Source organism: Microtus ochrogaster (assembly GCF_000317375.1).
Source record: "Microtus ochrogaster isolate Prairie Vole_2 chromosome 6 unlocalized genomic scaffold, MicOch1.0 chr6_random_2, whole genome shotgun sequence".
Taxonomy (NCBI): Eukaryota; Metazoa; Chordata; class Mammalia; order Rodentia; family Cricetidae; genus Microtus; species Microtus ochrogaster.
Window position 1 is genome coordinate 4,918,363 of NW_004949095.1, and position 15,488 is coordinate 4,933,850.

General features: G+C 38.1%; 1 protein-coding gene across 1 annotated transcript in view; it reads right to left on the minus strand.

Annotated features, from left to right (window-relative positions):
* The window catches only part of Cep350 (centrosomal protein 350), a 147,974-nt gene that overhangs the window by 58,107 nt on the left and 74,379 nt on the right, over nucleotides 1-15,488 (minus strand). The window contains exons 19-24 of the mRNA XM_013352491.2: nucleotides 11,902-12,038; nucleotides 9,922-10,044; nucleotides 6,754-6,923; nucleotides 5,156-5,352; nucleotides 4,319-4,503; nucleotides 3,705-3,792 (exon numbers count right to left, since the gene is read on the minus strand). Of these exons, the coding sequence (XP_013207945.1) occupies nucleotides 3,705-3,792; nucleotides 4,319-4,503; nucleotides 5,156-5,352; nucleotides 6,754-6,923; nucleotides 9,922-10,044; nucleotides 11,902-12,038 (900 nt within the window). The remainder of the gene's footprint in view (nucleotides 1-3,704; nucleotides 3,793-4,318; nucleotides 4,504-5,155; nucleotides 5,353-6,753; nucleotides 6,924-9,921; nucleotides 10,045-11,901; nucleotides 12,039-15,488) is intronic.

Here is a 15,488-nt window from a genome sequence, read left to right on the forward strand (position 1 = left end):
TTTGTCAGTACTTGGGATTCCAAGAATGTAGCAAAGTACAAGATAAATATCTACATTTACAAATCCTTGTCAATAATTGTTAGAATTCTGGTAGAAGAGTCAGTGGGTGGAAGTGCTTGTCCTACAAGCTGGAAGACCTCAGTTTCATCCCTAGAACTCAAGGGTAGAGAGCACTGACTCTTGAAAGCTACACACCTCTTACCTACACACACACGCCATAGTACACATGTGCTTGTGCACACACATACATCACACACACATATACAATAATATATACAATATATACTATAATAATATACAATAATAATAAATGCAATTAAATTTTAAACAATCTGTTAAAATTCAGTACGTCTCCTAATTTCACTTATAATGAAGCGTCATATAATAAGAGCAGAAATGAAACACTAGAGAAAAGAAGTCTACCACTTGGCATTACCACTCCTCCTAAGTAACCATCAGCATGTATTCGGTATATATCCTTTTAGCTTATTCCTTTAAAATCTTTCACAAGTAGTTGTACCTACTTGCAAAAACTAGACTGTTTAGTTTGTGTTTTAAGACATTTTACAAATAACATCGTAAGTATATATTTTCAGTTCAATTCCACTTAGTATTACTTCTGAGATATTGCGTGTGTGTGTGTGTGTGTGTGTGTGTGTGTGTGTGTGTACATACAAATGTTCTACAGGGAATCAAACCGAGGACCTTATACACTCTAGGCTAGTGCTCTACCACTTAGCTACACCTCAGTCTAGACATTGCTTTTGATACTTCTCCATGTTAACTGATACATTCTAATGTTGCATAAAATACCTATTCAAATAATGCTCAATGAAGTTATCTGTTTGGTCTCCATGTGAACGGATATGACTTTCTCTGGAGTACAGGATCTCAAATGTTCACAAGTTCCTAGGCTCCCCAGGGCCCTTTTAGGTAACTTACTACCAAACTACTTTTATGATATAGAGACTACATTTGTTCTACTCCAAGTTATTCTCTCTTGAGTATGAAATAACTTTGATGTATTGTTAAGAAAGTCACTATATAAATTATAAAAAATTAATGACAACAATGACATATACAGCAAGTCTTATTTGATTTCTTCAATATAATATATTGGTCAGTTGGAAAATGTAATTTTAATGCTTAATGTGCAGTCTAAATGTTCACATTTTATTATACAAAAATACGGGGCTAGAGAGGTGGCTCAGAGGTTAAGAGCACTGACTGCTCTTCCAGAGGACCTGAATTCAATTCCCAGCAACCACCTGGTGGCTCACAACCATCTGTAATGAGATCTGGTGCCCTTTTCTGGCCTGCAGGCAGACATGCAGGCAGAATACTGTATACATAATAAATAAGTAAATCTTTAAAAAAATAAAAAATATTAGTATATTTTTATCTCAAAAGAAAAATTATTTAGTAAGTAGCAGATAAAAGTTTTATCTTCCTCTTAAAAACTTGATCTTCAGTAACAATGAAGAGCATCCTTTGTTTTCTTTGATGTCACAACCATACCTTTTTTAAAGAGTGTATGGGTGTTTTGCCGTATGTATGTCTGTGTATCATGTGCTTAGAATGCCTAAGGCCAGAAGTGGGCATGGGTCCCCTGGAACTGGAGGTACTGATGATTGTGATTTGCCATGTGGGTGGTGGGAACTGAACCCAGGTACTCTGCAGGAGTAGTCAGTGTTCCAGAGTGGGGTTGTGTGGCTAGTTTACAATAAGAAAATGCAAATTAAAAGAACACTTAAACTCCATTTAACCTCGATCAGAATGACTATCATCAAGAAAACAAAGGACAAGAAATGCTGATGAGGACACAGAGAAAGAAAAAACCTATATATTACTAGTAGGAATGTAAATTGGCATAGCCACTAAGGAAATGAGTATGGGCTTTCTCTAAAAAAAACAAAAATAAAAATGTCAGATGACCTAGTTGTACCCCCCTGGGCATGCCCGAACAGGATTATAGTAAGTCAGCACATAAACAGGACTGTCAATCATCACACCACAAAGATAATCTGCACACTTGTGCTTACTGTTGCACTATTCACAACAGCCAAGGCATGGAACCAGCCCCACAGGTCTACCAACACATGACTGAGTAAGAAGGTGTAGTTTATTCAACTGTAGAGAATGAAATTATGATATTCAAAAGAAAATAGGTAGAACTGAAATTATTATATCAAGTAAAATAAGCCAGACTCAATTAATTATCACAGTCTAACTCATATGCAGAATCTGGATTTAGGTTTGTGTGTGTGTACTTAAGTGCGTGTGTGTAGGACATGAAAGTAGAAAAGAGGTTAATAACAGGAGGAAAGGGTATAATGGGGGAAAACAGAAAATGATAGAATGTATGTGGCATGAAGACAAAGGGAGAGATCATTTGTGGGAAACAAGGGAACAGCAAAAGGAAATGGGGGTGAGCACAATATAGAACTGTGGAAGGTGGCTATGAATAAAGTATAATAGTAAAGTTATACAAAAATGTCACAATGAAATCTATTACTTGGGAATGTTAATTTTAAGACTATAAAGGAATACCCAAACAAAAAAGACAAAACTACTTGGCTAGTTCAATTTCCAATCAAATAACTGTACAAATATTTTCCTTGTACTAATCACTGTAGTCAGATGGCCAAAACAGAGCCTGTTAAACACAATAAGAAAACACAGATATGCAAGGGTCACAATCCTAATATTATTGTTTTATTATGTAATTAGGGCTTTACTAATCAAAACATGCTTTTTAAAAACTGTATATACGTGAAAACAAAGAATTTGACTACAATGTAATCTAATGCCCCCAATTTGTTCAAGGTCGCTGGTTTATGCTTGAATTTCTAAGGCAAATAATGTACAAATTCACTCAATGACTGTTCTAGAGAACAGTCATCCAAGGGGCAAGGGATGCAAATCTTCTACTATCACTGGTAAGTTTCTCCAAAAGGCCCACGTATTAGAAGACTAGTCTCCAGTTTGTTGAGGATTTAGCTGGTGGTATGCTTTTGAGAAGAGCTTACATTGAGGTTATGCCTAGTCCCTTCTTATCTCTCTCTCTCCTACTTCCCATCCCTCACCCCCTTGTACTTCTGCCATGATATACTGCCTAACTACAGGCTCAAAAGCAACTGGACCAACTTCCTATGTACTCAAACCTCTCAAATATAATCAGAATAAACCCTTTCTTCACCACCAGTTACTGGGTGAAGGTTCTATGATGACAATTAGAGTGGCCATCAGTCAAAAACAAGGCCAGTTCAGAGCCTGAGTTCTCAATCATCATGCACTGTGCTGCTTCTCCAGAATTCAAAGCCAAGGTCCTTCCAAGTCCCGAAGCCAAAAAAACTAGTCAATATGTAACTAATGTCATGAAAATCTACTCAGGGAAAGAATGACTAAATATTAACCCACATCTGCATATATTTTAATTTTTAAATTTTGCATTTTAAAGGACTACTTTATTCTCTGTAGTATATGAAGGCAGATTTATTGTCTAGCAATAAGACAGTTTTAAAATAAGAGAAGTAGGTGAAACTAGCAAGAAATGCCTATAATTATTGTACTATAGGTGTAAACAGTAGTTTCAACAAAATCTTACAAACAGTGATAGTAACAAAATGTGATTAGACAAAGTAATTCAATATACAAACTTCTCTTGTGACAAATTATGTCACATAGGTGCTATTCCCACACACCTTTTCTTGCTGCAGTCTTAAAAGCAAACCACGCTGTTTCTTCCGGAGTGGGGGCATCTTATCATCCTCTCCTTTGTCTCGTAGATGTCTGTAAGGAATATTCTTTCATTAATACAAATATTAAATTTATAAGTAAAAATCTCTTAAGTACTATAAAGCCTATAAACTGATTTAATATCTTCCTATGTGGAAAGCAATTGTTACAAGTAACAATTCAAGTTACGCTAAGTGTTTTACTGAGTGTATAATACACGCAAGGCCTGGGCTCCATCCTTTAAGGATAGCAATACAGCACTCGAGAGAACTGACAACCTATAATGAATTGGATGGAGTGATCTAAGAGAAATAAAAATATCCACCAGTAGGAAAATTATTTTGCAAGTAACACAAATCAAAGATTACTGCTACTATCTCTACTTTGAGAACTGTGTTGATAAAATCCCATCGGATGAGACAGGTTGGGAACACAGCTCACAGTTAGCCCAAGTTTAGCATTCACCAAACCAGGGTTTGATTCCCCAACACCAAAAACAAACAAAATATTTTAAGACATGAGCATTTCTTATTTCAAAAGAAACTGACTAGTAAAATCTACATTTATTGGAAGAACTTGCTTTTTTTGATGTTCTAGCCAGGCTAATTCAGCCTTTGTCTTCTCCTTCAGGGCCTTTTCTCGAAGACGCAGAAGTGAGGACTGGTGAGCGGCACGCATTTCCTCTTCTTTCATATACTGTCGCACCATCTCCATGGTGAACTTAGAAAAGCTGTCCTGTCCTCCCGAAAATGGCATGCTCAGCTCCTAAAGTATACAGTTTATTTCAAAATTAACACCTTCTAAATCTTTTGGTATTTAACTTCATTTAAAAACTTATGCATTTATAAAAACGTAATTACAAAAGATAGGAGTGGGGTCATGCGTCTTTAGTTCCAGAGTCTGAGACAGGATTACATGAGTTTGTGAGACTAGACTGAGCAACACAGTGAGAGCTCATCTCAGAAAGAAAAAAAGTATGGAAAATAAAAAAAAGCAAACAAGCATCTCATAAAACTGTCTATAATATAAGAAAATATCACTCAGAAAGATATAAGAGGGACTGAAATTCAGTCAAAAAAAAAAACCTTGATGAACAATTACCACAAGCCATGCACTGCCCCAGCGAAGCAAAGCAGGGAAAAAGTTGTTCCCGTTTTCTAAAAAGCATACAATTTGGAAAGAAATGTCTACTTTCAAATGGATGCGGTGAAAAAGCTGCAAGCAATACTGGCTGAGATCCTTTAAAGGTGTTATTATAATTAACATTTATATTCTATTTCATCTGAATAACCAAGCTAGATTTTACATGTATAATATAAATTTGATCTCTTGAAAAATATTTCTGATATTTGCCTGGTACTTATATAAAATGCATTCTCATATCTGTGGGAAGCTATGACCTCCTAAGTAGACACACCTTGGCAGAAGACAGTGCAGGCTTATCCGGGGAAGCATCTTCATCGGAGTCATCATGATGGCCTCTTTTCTTTTCCATGTTAAATCTACGATGACTTTCAGAAGGTAGTAAAGATCGAAATGATTTTTCTTCTATTTCATCTTCTGTCATAGATTCATCAAATTTCAGGGAGTATTCTGTTGCAATAGAAGTCGAGTCTAATAGGATGAAGAGGAGGAATATTACAACCATCCAATTTTACAATTACAAATAAATGTAAAAAGAGTCTAGACAATCCTAAAATTTGATTTTTTTTAAACTTGTAAATTTCTAATTGAAGAGAGAAGTGGGGGAGGGAGTAGCCCCACCTTCTGAAATAGAAGAGCTTTGGCACCTTGGCCTGATCTGACAGTGGCAGCCCTGCTGATCTGTCATTCTTCTCCCTTTTGAAGAACACACATGTTCACAGCTTGAGACAGTCTAATGACCCTTCCCACAGAATTCTACAAGTCTGTTCTTCTCTATTTTATCCAACCTACTTTAGTTTAGACTGGCATTCTTTCTGCTGGTAATCACATTTATTTTTGGCTTCTGTTATAAAGGCTGACCATATCCATGGCTAGTCTTTATGTCCAGGCACACTCTTAGCATTCTCTCCAAAATATGCTTGCTTTCTTCATCTTTCTCCCACTGCACCTCTCTTCTTAAACTATGGTTCGATGGGGCTGGAGACATGGACGAGTGTCAAAAACAGCTGCATTTCTTCCAGAGACCACCACATAACGGCTCACAACCATCTACAATTCCAGTTCCAGGGGATCCACTGTTCGTTTCCAGTCTCTGCTGGCACGAAGCACACATGTGGTGCATAGATATACATGCAGGAGAAACAGTCTCTCTCTCTCTCTCTCTCTCTCTCTCTCTCTCTCTCTCACACACACACACACACACATACACACACACACACACAAACAAACACACACAACACACGACACAGTCCAAAGCTACACAGAGAAACCCTGCCTTGAGGGGCTGGAAAGATGGCTAAGAGATAAGAACATTGCCTGCTCTTCCAAAGGTCCTGAGTTCAATTCCCAGTAACCACATGGTGGCTCACAACCATCTGTAATGCAGTCTGGTGCCCTCTTCTGGCCTGCAGGCATATACACAGACAGAATATTGTATACATAATAAATAAATAAATATTTAAAAAAAAGAAACCCTGCCTTGAAAGAAAAAAAAAAGAATAGGCTGAGAATTTTCTAAACCTTCAAGATTTGGCTCCTTTTTTCTTAATAATTCCTTCAATTTACTGGATGCAGTAAAGAGAAACAACACTTTGGAAGGAATCTCTTAAGTTAAACACGCAAGTCTATCACTTTTAACTACTATTTTCCATATAAACTACAAAACTGGAGAGCATAGCTCTTCAGCAAAGGTCTTGCCTGGCATGCATAAGACCCTGAGTTCAAATTTCAGCACCACAAAAAAGCAAGTGAGTCAATATGTGAGTTTTGTGGACTCCCAAGGATCACTATTCCTTCCTCCAGTTCCCACTTTGTGTACAAGGAAATATGCATGTGTGTAAAGGAAATGCACGTGTGTACAAGGAAAGTTACCTTTCTCATCAGGAAGAGATGGAATACTATCACTTCGTAGAGAATCATCTGCAGCAGTCTGAAGTTGTTCATCAATTGAACTCTCCATCTTTTCACTGTGTAATTTCTTCTCATCTTCCTTACAAGATGGAACTAAAGGACTTGCTTGACGGCTGCTCCCACTACTACTTCTGTTTATATAGATATTATGGAAACAAACATACAAAAAATAAATTAAGGATCATAACTTCAAAGCAAACTTATCTGACCAAAAGGCTGATTACTTTATAATAAAGGCATAAAAGTAAGACAGAAAGATAGACAGACATACTATAAAATATAACTGGAAAGAAGAGAAGTTTTACTTGGAAACACACAGACAACCACTACTCTCAAGTTATCACTCCGCTATTTCATTTCACAGTCAAATTTCTGGTTAAAGGAAGGCTTCTGCTCACTACTTCCATTTTCTTTCATCACCACATGACTTATCACTAACTGTGCTACTAGAACTATTCTTGACAAACTATCTAAACTTCTAATTGTCAAATTCATAAACTGCTTTTGCCTCTGTGACAGCACCAGGCAGTACTTATCTCTTCATTTTTAGACAAGATCTCATGTAGCTCAGGCTGGCCTTATACTAGATATGTAGCCAAGGCTGACCTTAAACTACGGCTCTACACGACTACATCCCATGTACTAAGCCTACCAGCAGGATCCTTCACATTTGGTTTATGTGGTGTTAGAGATTGAGCCCAGAGTCTTGTGCATGTGAGGTAAACTGCACCAGGTCATTACAGCCTCTAGACCGTCTTTAAAGGCTCTACTTGCTTTAAAATAAATAGTGTGTGTGTGTGTGTGTGTGTGAGAGAGAGAGAGAGAGAGAGAGAGAGAGAGAGAGAGAGAGAGAGAGAGAATATCAACATTTGGATACTATGAATGAAAGATATTTAAGGACTTTATATTATTCTTGGTACATTTTTGAAAGCCTGAATTTATATCAAACTTAAATATCAAATAAAACCTCTCTTTTCTTATATTCCATGATTCTATTCTTAATATTTTTCTACCTTTAGAGCTAAATTTTCCTGTATTTGCTTCACTGGCTTTTAAGTTTTGCCTTTCCTTAAACTCCTGCTATCACCTATGGTGAATCTGGGAGCTGCAAGTGCACATGGTCAGCCCCTGGATGACTACAGACAAAGGAGTGTTTAGTCTGCATGAGGATGTGAGAAAACTGCACACTCTTGGGGTGCCATTTTGTAGTAGTAGGAGTGGCAGGGCTGCGTCCCCAGCACCCCGGCCGCCTGCTAGCTTATGCCTCGAAATAATTACACGGACACTGTATTCTTTTAAACACTGCTTGGTCCATTAGTTCCAGCCTCTTATTGGCTAGCTCTTACATATTGACCTAACCCATTTCTAATAATCTGTGTAGCCCACGAGGTGGCTTACCGGGGGGGGGGGGGGGGGGGGAGATCTTAACCTGCATCTGCCTGGAGTGGGAGAATCATGGCGACTCACTGACTCAGCTTCTTTCTCCCAGCATTCTGTTCTGTTTACTCCGCCTACCTAATTTTATGTCCTATTAAAGGGCCAAGGCAGTCTCTTTATTTAACCAATGAAATTAACACAAAACAGAAGACTCTCCCCCATCAAAACAAAAACATGTATCACATAGTTCAGTAATTCCTAAATACGTACCCATGAAACATGAAAATACATAACCACACAAGAACTTGAACATTAATGATGTTTACAACAGAATTATTCAAGATACCGCAAAAGCAGAAACAACCCAAATGGCTATCAACTAACAAAATATAAGTGTGCACAAGAAATGATTTGATGATATAATGGTGATATACACTAACATAGATGAGCTCTAAAAACATGTGAAGTAAAAATCGTCACAAGAAACCTAAATGACCTGGGAAAACTTTCAAACATGTGAATAGCTGAATTGTGTGCAAGCTTTAGAAAAATCACCCTGGTTATCACATGGCTAAGTAAGAAACCTACTAACAATCCATAATAGTAACCCAAAAGCCAAAATGAAGTATCAGTGATGATAACTCCTATTAACATTAAAAAGGAAACACATGATTTAATATAAGAAGTAATCGATATCTGTTGTACTCATCACACATTACTTTTCACGCTTTTAGTCCCTTTTTCCTTAGTTAAGATTTTATTTTACTTGATGATGTGGGGTTTTGGGGTTTTTTTTTGTTGTTGTTGTTGCTGGTTTGAGACAGGATTTCTCTGTGTAGCTTTGTAGCCTATCCTGGAACTTGCTCTATAGTCCAGGCTGGCCTCGAATGCACAGAGATCCGCCAATCCCTGCCCGAGTGCTGGGATTTAAGGTGTATACCACCACCACCCGGCAAATGATGATGTGGTTATTTATTGTACCACTAGAAATACCAGAAAAAAGCCTGCCAGAAGATGAAACAATAACTGAGAAATACAGATATTAATACTGTCCCTGTATAAATGGCAAACTATTCAATAGCATTCATAATAATAGTACATATGCAAACACCAACAGATAGGAACAAAGGTGTTCATGATGACACATGCTTGTAAACCCAATTATAGCTACTCAAGAGTAAAATAGTGAAACCATAATCTCCAAGGAGAAGGAAAAGGAAGAGAGGAGGAGGGAAAGAGAGAAAAAGATAAGAAAGAAGAGAGCAGGAACAATGGGGGAGGTGGAAGAGAAGATAAGAAAAAAAAAGACGTCAGTATGGAAATATGCAATAAACCCAGGCTTTAGAACCAGATAAATCAAGGCTCAAATCCTTAACGAGTCACTACCTATGTGTGTATAAGCATGTGTCTATGTGTATGTAGAAATGTTTTGTGAGAACTCATAATTTCTTTAGGGGGGTCTCAGTTCCCTTCTTTAATCTAGTCATATTATTGTCTGACTTGAAAGATTGCTCTGAAAGTTGCATGTAGAAGGAACAGCCTATGCAATGTTTATATTACTATACCCTCAAGGAATAATAGTGCATCATCACACGGACAAATATTTTTTACATTTGCTAATCAAAAGGGGAGGCTGGCACTTTAAAACCAGACATCACTCAGTTTATACCAAAAAAAAACTAAGAAAGAAAAAGCAATGTTTAAATCATTTATCAGAATTCATCAAACTGTACTGAAACAAACTTTCTTCACCTTCGATCATGATTCTTGTACCTTGAAGACTCAGAATAACTGTCATATGAAGGGGAATTTTTCTGACGCTTTGAGTCCAGAGCTCCTTCTTTATTCTGAGAGAGCGACACAGACTGACTTATCCTAAAAACAAAACAAGACTTGATTAAATATTAGGTCTCCAGTAAAGATTTTAAATACTTTTTAATAGTAATTGGAGATAAAATGTTGAATGCATAAAAATGACAAAGTGTTAGAAAGTATTTTAGAATTCACACATAGAAAAGGACATACAACATATAAAGAACACCGTCTCTATTTACTCCTAGTTTCTATGAATTAGAGACACTCAAAATATTATTTAAGAAAAAAAACCCACAAAGCAAGCCAGGCAGTGGTGGCACATGCCTTTAATCCCAGCTCTCCAGAGACAGTGGCAGGAGGAGCTCTGCGTTAAAGGCCAATCTGCTCTACAGAGTGAGTTCTAGGACAGCCAGAGCTACATCATGAGACTCTGTCGCAGAAAACCAAACCAAAATAAAACAACTACAAAAAAAAAAAAAGAAAGAAAGAAAGAAAGAAAGAAAGAAAGAAAGAAAGAAAGAAAGAAAAGAAAAAGAAAAAAGAAAGAACAAAAAACCCCCAAAGCTTGGAGCAATGGCACTCACTTGTAGTACTGACACTTAGGAGAACAAAGGGAACAAAACCAGAGGACTGCCACAAGTTTAAGGCAGCATGGGCTGCACAGTAAGTTCTAGGCTATACTGACTTCCATTGTGAGACCCTGATAAAACAAAACAAAACAAAATAACCAACACCTCCCCAAAGAAAAATTACATTTACCCACAGTATAACTGGGCATAGTGACATACAGCTTTATCTAATCCCAACACTTGGGAAGCAGGTCTCTTTGAGTCTGATGCCAGTCTAGTCTACATAGTAAGTTCCAGGCCAGGCAGGGCTACAAAGTAAGACCCTGTCCTAAAATTTCTTAAATGACTTTTCATGCTTCTAAAGTAAAGTCCAAAATGCTAACATCTGCAAGGTCCTACCCTCACCAGCTTCCAAACAAGAAGCTCTCTCAGCATCAATAAGTCTAGAGTGACCAACGGCTGTCCCTCACCCTACTACACACTCCAAGAACCTACAAGTCAATAAGAAAGCAAGGAGTACAAATCCCAATCTCATAACCTCTATGACTTTCTCAATTAGATATTAGTAAATTTATTATATAGCTTTGTCAAAGATAAATTATAGACTAACCTCTATATATCTTATATGGCTAACCCCTTTCAACTAGGCTTATAAGATACCACATCGCCCATTATAGAAGAACTAATAAACTTTCACAATCATACCCTAATAATTGCTTTCCTTATTAGCTCTTTAGTATTTGACATTGTACACTTATATTTATTACCAAATAAACCCACACTAGCACAATAGATGCCCAAAAAGTCTAAATAATTTGAACAATTCTACTTGCTGTTACCTTAATCCTCACCGCCCTACCTTTCCTTCGTATCCTTTATCCTTTATATAATAGATGACATTAACAACCCTATCCTAACAGTAAAAACTATAGGACACCAATGATACTGAAGCTATGACTACGCAGATTATGAAGACCTATGTTTTGACACATACATAGTCCCAACAACTGATCTTAAACTAATTCCATACCATTTTCCTCTTTGTTCTCTTCTTCCATTACACTGGCCTTTCCTGTTTTCATTTCCCCTTAGATATGTTGTAGACCTTTAATCTGCCTATTTCCCTCCTTTATATCAATTATTCCGTATCTACAATATCCTCTGAGATGTGTGCTTCTTTTAGAACACTTATCTAAGTTTATAAAGCATCTTTCACTTAGCTGAGTATTTGCCAAATGTTTCTCATTCCACTGGACTGTATGCCCTTAATTGTATTCTCAATACCCTAAATAGTGCATGGGATATAAAAGATAACTCATTACATATTTTTGAATGGTTGCATACTTACCTATCTGTTTCAGCTTTGGTCCTCAGTTGTTTCATAAAATCTGGGAGATGCTGCCGCTGGTGGTCATACAGTGCTGTTAGGGAAACTCCAGAAGCACCAATGGCATCGGAGATTTGTGTCCGAGTTAGTTCTGCCATCTGAATGTGAACACACAAAATAGAACAAGTAGATTTTAGAAGGTAGGATCAGAGGACACCTGAAAAGGAGAACGTCCTGAAAAAAAAAAAATCACTGAACTGGGGCCAGCAAGATGTCCTCAGACAATGGCTGCCAAACTTGAGGACCTGAGTTGGCTTTCCAGGACCCATACATAGCAGAAGAGAAGCACCTCCTTCAAGTTGTCCTCTGACCTCAACATCTGAACTCACCTACCTCTGCCATGTAAATAAACAAATAAACATAATTTTAAAAAAGATCACTGAACTGAAATCAAAATAAATTCTGCCTCTGATAAACTACTACAATCAAGTCATTTAGCTTCTTTAAATCATAACAGGTTCATCTTAGGAAAATGAATTAAAGAGCTAGGAAGAAGTTAGGCAATTAAGAATACCAGCTACTCTACAGAGAAACTGGTTTAGTTCCTGGCACACACATGGAGGCTCATAACCATCTGTTACTCTAGTTCCAGGAGGTCCGATGTCCTCTACTGGTCCCCACAGGCACCAGGCATGCATACAGTAAAGTAACATACATGCAAGCACTCACACATACACACAAGCAAAAATGAATAAATCTTAGGGAAAAAAGTTAATTCAATAATTTCTAAAGTTTTACCCACTATAACAATTTATTAGTCATATAGGAAACATCTTCAAATCATATAATAAGCAACAGTAAACCAAAAATAAGTCTTCCCTTGAGAATAAGTCCAGCCCCTGCTTACTTTCTAAATATTTTATACCATGAAGTACATTTGCCTATCCCTTACACCCTTATTATAACTGTTAACATATTATTTATTTGATAATTTTTTAATTACAGTTTTAAGCTATTCCTTCATTTGATGACTTAATAGTACTTTTAAAAATCTTTTGTTAATGTTTTCTACTAAGTTAAAAGTTTATTAAGAGGTGCTGGAGAGGTAGTATAGTGTTTAAGACTGTACACTGACCTTGTATGGGACCTAAGCTCAGTTCCCAGCACCTACTTTGTAGTTTAAGACCATGTGTAATTCCAGTTGCAAGAGATCCAATCTCTTCTGACTCTTGGGGAACCCACACTCACACACACACATACCCATACACATACACACATTTTTTAGTTTATTTTTTGTTTTGTTTTATTTTTTTTCAAAACAGGATTTATCTGTGTAGCCCTGGCTGTGCTAGAACTCACTCCATAGACCAGGCTAGCCTCAAACTCAGAGATCCATCTTCCTCTGCCTCCAAGAACTGGGATTAAAGGTGTGCACCACCATGCCCAGCACATAGATTTTTTTTTAATTTTATTTATTCTGTGTTTTTTTATATCATGTATCTTGATCCCATTATTTCCCCCATCTCTTCTAATCTACCTCACCCCCAAATAAAACAAAATTTAAGAGAAAAATGGGGGGGAAAAAAGGGAAAAAATTAAAAATCTCATCATGGAAGCTGCAGTGTGACACAGTGAGTCATGCCATAAATCCTTTTATCCACACATCTTTACTTGCAAGTGTTCATGGCAGAGTCATTGGTCTGGTTCGAGGCCTCTGGTTTCTACTACACTATAGATGCTAGGCCCTCATTAGGACTCTTCCTGTGTATCCTGTTGTTACCCTGTGTTGTGGAGATCCTGCAGGTTATGTTCCTTCACATGCTCCAACAGGCCATAGATGGGGTGGATGTTGGGGCTGGCCAAGTCATAACCCTGGGTCTGGGCCTGGGCAGCTGTAGGGTCTGGTCCACCAGATGGGAAATGGGGATAGCTCTCCCATGGCTTACAATTTTGGGCATGGCTCACCCAATCCTGCACTAACAGGATCAGCCCTGTTTGTGCTGCCCTGGTGGGGTACAGGGCCTGCTCTCCCAAGTGTTGCAGCTGGTGGAGACAGGGACAGCTTCCCTGCTCTTATGGCCACAGGGCAGTTCTCCCACCTACCTCAGGTGTTGATGGGAAGGCAGGTAGGAGGGCAACTGTTCCCAGCCCACTACTCAGACTGGCTCACCCACACCTCTACCAACAGGGTTGAGTTTATTGTGTTGCTCAGGTAAGGTGCAGGGTCTGCTATCTGGCTCTCCCATCAGCCTGAGGTGTTGTTGGTGGTGGGGTTATCTTCCCCTACCCATGCTGCCATGGGACAGATGAGCAATGGGCAGCTCTTCATGCTCACAACTTCAGGGATGGCTTGTCCACACCTTCACTAATAGGGTAGGCTCTATTTGCCCTGGAGAGATGTGGGGCCTGCTCTCCCAAGTGCTGCAGCTTGCTAGGTATGTGGTAGGGGGAGGGGCAGAGACAGCTCTCCCACTCTTACTATCTTAGGGTCAACTCTCTCACCTGCCTTAGTCCTTGGTGGATGGGGGCAGAGGCAAGGCAACTCTCTCCAGACCATGCTGCCATGTGGCAGATAGGCGTTGGGGCTAGGTCTCTCATGCTCATGTTCTCAGGGTTGGCTCACACCCAACACATAGATTTTTAAAAAATAAATATCTTTTAAAATTTTTGCTTAAGAAACGAGACTAACTTTATATTTATTTAATTTCACAGTCGCCTACATAGATTCATAGATATATGGTTTTTGTTTGTTTGTTTGTTTGTTTTTTCCAAGACAGGGTTTCTCTGTGTTGCTCTGGCTGTCCTGGAAACCTACTCTGTAGAACAGGCTGGCCTCAAACTTGAGATCCACCTGCCTCTCCCTCCTAAGTACTAGGATTAAAGGTACTGACACATAGAATTTTTTTTAATGGCAGTATATTTCACAAATACTTCTAATTTTCAGAATTGGTAAAAAATCAAACTATATCCATAGATGATAATATCCTTTTCACGGAGAAAGAAATAAAATTATTTCTGGCTTTACCATTGGTATGGCAAAAGAAAAGATACTGAAGGGCTGGAGAGGTTAAAAGCACTGGCTGTTCACTCTCCCAGAGGATCCTGATTCAATTCCCAGCACCCACATACTGGCTCCCAATTGTCTGAGACTCCAGTTCCAGGGAATTTAACACCCTTTTCTGGCCTCCATGAGCACCACGTAGTATACAAACATACATGCAGATAAAACACCCATACAAATAAAATATTTTTAAAAGATAATGACTAATCTCACTATGGGTTAAAAACAAAAACATGTAAACCAAGAGAGTGGCTTACACTTCTCACTCTGGCACTTGGGAGATTAGAAGAGAATCAGGAGTTCAAGGTCATCCTTAGCTACATTGCATTCCTGAGGGCAGCCTAGATTTCATGAGATCCTGCCTTTAAAAAAATCAAATAACACGCAAATAAATAACATCAGAAATGAAAAGGGGGACATAACCACAGACACAAAGGAAATTCAGAGAATCATTAGATCTTACTACAAAAGCCTGTATAACACAAAACTGGAAAATGCAAAAGAAATGGACATTTTTTTAGATAAGTACCATATACCAAAGTTAAAC